Genomic DNA, 4,150 nt, shown 5'->3' on the forward strand with positions numbered 1-4,150 from the left:
GGTCCGTCAATCCCCTCCGTAGCTTCATACTTAGACTCTTCAAAAATCAGGTACTGGAACACTCGCAGTATCACTGTACGGATCAACAGTACGGTCTGTAGATCGATCTACGAACCGTCGATGGACACCGTGGTTCCACACTTGGTCAGATTTCCCTGATTTTGTCCTCAATACCATGCCTGCTGATCTACGGTCATCACCTACGGACCGTGAATGGGACCTACGGTCCATAGATCACTTCCGTGAATGCCCTGTTTCTGCATTTCTTTCAGCTGTCTCTATACTTCCGCGCCTGAACATCTTTCCTGTAAACGTGATAAAACGCATAAAACCATATAAAAGGCCCTAGACACACACAACTTGTAAGTGAAATGTATTAGAAATACCGTAAACTCACGGTATATAATGACTCAGTATCCCTATCAAATCCACGCTACCAACGCCTAGCATAAGGAAGTAATGTGTCACCATCATGCGGCGGAGGAGCTAATGGTTGTACAGGCAAGATCCTCTCCCAATACCAAACCTTAATGTGACAAACAAAATAATTAAACTATCATCATTAACAAAAAAAATTTAACAATTATATATATATATATATATATATATATTTAATAGTTTTTAAAAATTATTTTTATGTAATTTAAATATTTTTAAAAATTGAATATAGAAAAAATATTCTTGTACGGTGTAATGTTAAAGATTCTTTGTATTTGAATGTATTTTAAAACTTTAGTAAAGTTACCTGAAGGAGAGGAATAAATACGCAAATGTCAACCACATTATCGATAGATCCCCGACAAAGTGCACGGTACAAGTAGGCTGACACTGCACTGTCGCAACTGTACTTACCTACATCGTGGATGGGATCTAGGAACGCCAAGTATTGTAAGCTAATAAGGTTCCCCGATGTGTTCGGAAATAAGATCCCCCCCAATATAACAAACATGTAAAGTCTAGCAATCTTCTCAACCCGCTCCACTGGAGTAGCATCTCCTATTGAATCTACTTGTAACTGATCTCGCAAGTAGCTGGTAAAGCTATGTATCCTCACCTGACTCGCACCATCCATATTAGTAGGTGCTATGGCGCATCCTGTGAGTGTCTCTAATAAAGTACGACATGGACGAATCCTCTGTGCAACATCCTGCATGTACACATCATCACCATCGATGTGCAAACCAAATAAGACTTGCACATCCTGCAATGTAATCGTGACCTTACCAAAAGGTAAGTGGAAGCAATGAGTCTCTGGCCTCCAACGCTCAACCATAGTTGTAACAAGGGCACGGTCATATTGCATCCTGCCCACACAAACTACATCATACAGTCCAGACCTACGTAAGATCTCATCAACACGTCCATTTGGTCGGTGAAAACGAAATACATTCCAGGCATCATTTATGTGCACCGTCCTCATAAGTAGAGCTGTCAAAATGGGTCAGCCCAACCCTACCCCACCCAAGCCTCGCGGGCCAAAGAATTTGATGGGCTGGGGTGGCCGACCCTTCATTTCAAAGGGTTGTAAAATGGTCAACCCGGCTCAACCCCAGAAGGGTCAAGGGCTGGGGCGGGCCGACCTTTTTTTTTTTAATGGTCATATCAATGTCACAAACAGTAACATTGTTTCAATAATTCTAAATAAAATCTAGCAATAAATATTTAAAGAAAAAATAATAATCTCTTAAGTAAATAATATCTGAAAAACAAACTAGTAAACTAAAGAACACTTCTGACTAAAACTATAGTTAGCAATACATAATTACTTAAAGTATTTTGTTAAATGAAATCAAAAAGCTAATTAATTGTTCAAACCATAAAACATTCTATCACATATAATATAAATAGTGTTTACTATCCAAGTCTTATATTCAAAACTAAATAATAATGAAATTCATGAGGTAAGCTCCTTAGAAAAACTCCACAAACACTTATTTAGGTTTTCTAGTTTTTTATTCTTATTTTTTTAATATTTATTTTAATTAAAATTAAATAATTTGGCCCATGGGCCGACCCCGGCCCGGCCTCGATCAAGCCTCAAGGGCTAAGGGCCTAAAAAGATTGGGCTTATAATCCCCGATTTTAAACGGGATTGTAAAATTCTATCCCCCCTACCCCAATAACGGGTTGGGTCGGGCCGGTCCCATGGGCTATGCCCTTTTTGACGGCTCTACTCATAAGGCTACTAAATGATATCTTACATTTCCATAACAATTCTGATTTATGCTCATGCTGAGAGAAGAAGTGTACGATCAATCAGTCAAGGATTCACAACACGCTCCATTATATGCTGTAAGAAAAATTCTATTAATTCGTTTAATAGAATGATATCTTGACAAATTAAACCGTGAACTATCTTCAAACAAATAATTGTACGAGAGTTAAAGAATCTCTAACTTGAGCAAGTCAATTCAATGTGTTATTTGTCGAGTCAACCACAAGAAAATAAAATAGAAAAATAAAAGAACCAAAAGAAACATATACCTAAAGAGAAAGAGATGGAACCATCTATTGGAACAATTGAGGGATGACTATATGTTTTTTCCCCATGGAGAGGAATTGAATCCCTAAAATTTGATAAATTTCAATTTTAGTGCTTATTGAGTAAGAATATATTTCAATTACTTGAAATGTGTAATTGTGAAATTTTGATCTCTTTGTTTATAATATTAAAAAAGATTCAGAATTATTAACCACTCCACCATTCAGTTATCAATGTGTTATGTTAAACTTATATTTATTATTCCATATTTTAGGTTAATACAACAACAACATATCGAGTGTAATAACAAGTGGGGTTTAGGAAAAAATAGAATTTACGCCAACTTTAACCCTGCTATCTCTAAGAAAAGTCTGAGCATAACATATTTCCAACCTAAAAGGATCAAAGGTTAAATATGTTGAGTCATATATCGCAAGGATCAAAATTAAAATTTATGAAATATTGAGGGCACAAAATGTCACGACCCAAGGGTACCCCAGAGATGCAACACGGCGTACTTGACCCCGAAGGGGTCTCATACAAGCCCTTAGCATACATAAACATAGGAAATAGAAATGATGCGGAATTTTAAATTTTACAATCGAAGTCTTTTTATTAAAAACAAAAGCAAAGTCTAGACATTGTCTCATTAACCATCTACTACAATAGAATATCAATAGGGTTACACCCCTTTACAATCAAAAGTCTCAAAAGTAGTCTATAAAAAAAAACTAGAAGTGAATGACATCTTGTCCTCGAACCATGAGGACTCACCACACGTTTTGGAGATAAGCAATCCAAGCCTTGGTCAGAAAGGAAGTAGACTTCACCTAGTCGGAACCTACACTTTTCAAAAATGTAGAAGAAATAGGGGTTAGCACAAATATGTACTAAGTATGGAAGCATGCATAAAAATCCTTGAAATATGATAAAAAGGACATTTTTGTTTAAAAGTATGCATTTGCCAAGTTTGAGAATCACCATGCACTTTTAATGTAAAACACAACTCATAAGCACATTTATCATGTGAGAACATTATGACATAATAGAACCATCTTTTTAGTAACCTTAAGTTGTACTTGTGAAATGTATGATTGGCATCCCTAATACCAACCACACTAAGTACTCCTTTGAGACCATCCTAGTCATACATAACATACATAGACCTCATCATAGTCAATACTCATAGACAAGGAAATAGTCATGTACCTTAACTTGAACATAAAGAAAGTCATCCATAGCAACAATCCATTCAACATACATGCATACATTCATATCTTATCATAGCATAAGAAACCATCACATAACCCTTTCAAAGTCTACTTGTGCAATGTAAAAGTGAAGTCCCATATCCCCACTCCTACTAAGTAAAGCTCATCAAAGAGTCATAAGTATAGTTCGTGTCATATTCATTATCTTTTCATGTAGGGAAAATTAGCCATAACCGACATAGACCATGTGAGATACATGGAATCCGGTGTCGTGTAACCCCACACCAAAAGAAGGTGTCCTACTTGCCTAAGGTAGAACTAAATGTATTAGCTTTTAGGTGGATCCACTAGCTAAAGACCTATGTGGGAACATAGTTATGGGATATGAAGATTGTTTCTAGAAACCCGACCTGTTGTATTGGCAGAGGAGCTTCCATCTCATGAGAATAATTTAGAT

At 36.5% G+C, this 4,150-nt stretch overlaps 1 protein-coding gene across 1 annotated transcript; it reads right to left on the minus strand.

The window, feature by feature from the left end:
- Nucleotides 1-433: 433 nt before the first annotated feature.
- LOC107062491 (serine/threonine-protein phosphatase 7 long form homolog) lies at nucleotides 434-1,420 on the minus strand. The gene is made up of 2 exons (XM_015313159.1): nucleotides 746-1,420; nucleotides 434-526 (listed from the first exon to the last, which is right to left on the minus strand). Exons 1-2 carry the CDS (start codon nucleotides 1,418-1,420, stop codon nucleotides 434-436), a joined length of 768 nt encoding a protein of 255 aa, XP_015168645.1.
- Nucleotides 1,421-4,150: the final 2,730 nt, after the last annotated feature.

This window comes from Solanum tuberosum, unplaced genomic scaffold (genome assembly GCF_000226075.1).
Source record: "Solanum tuberosum cultivar DM 1-3 516 R44 unplaced genomic scaffold, SolTub_3.0 scf00235, whole genome shotgun sequence".
Classification (NCBI taxonomy): Eukaryota; Viridiplantae; Streptophyta; class Magnoliopsida; order Solanales; family Solanaceae; genus Solanum; species Solanum tuberosum.

Excerpts from the sequence above, each read along its gene's own strand:
- LOC107062491 (XM_015313159.1), bottom strand. The coding sequence starts at position 1,420 with ATGAGGACGGTGCACATAAATGATGCCTGGAATGTATTTCGTTTTCAC. Across the intron at positions 527-745 it reads TATTTATTCCTCTCCTTCAG|GTTTGGTATTGGGAGAGGAT; the intron begins GTAACTTTACTA and ends TGTCACATTAAG.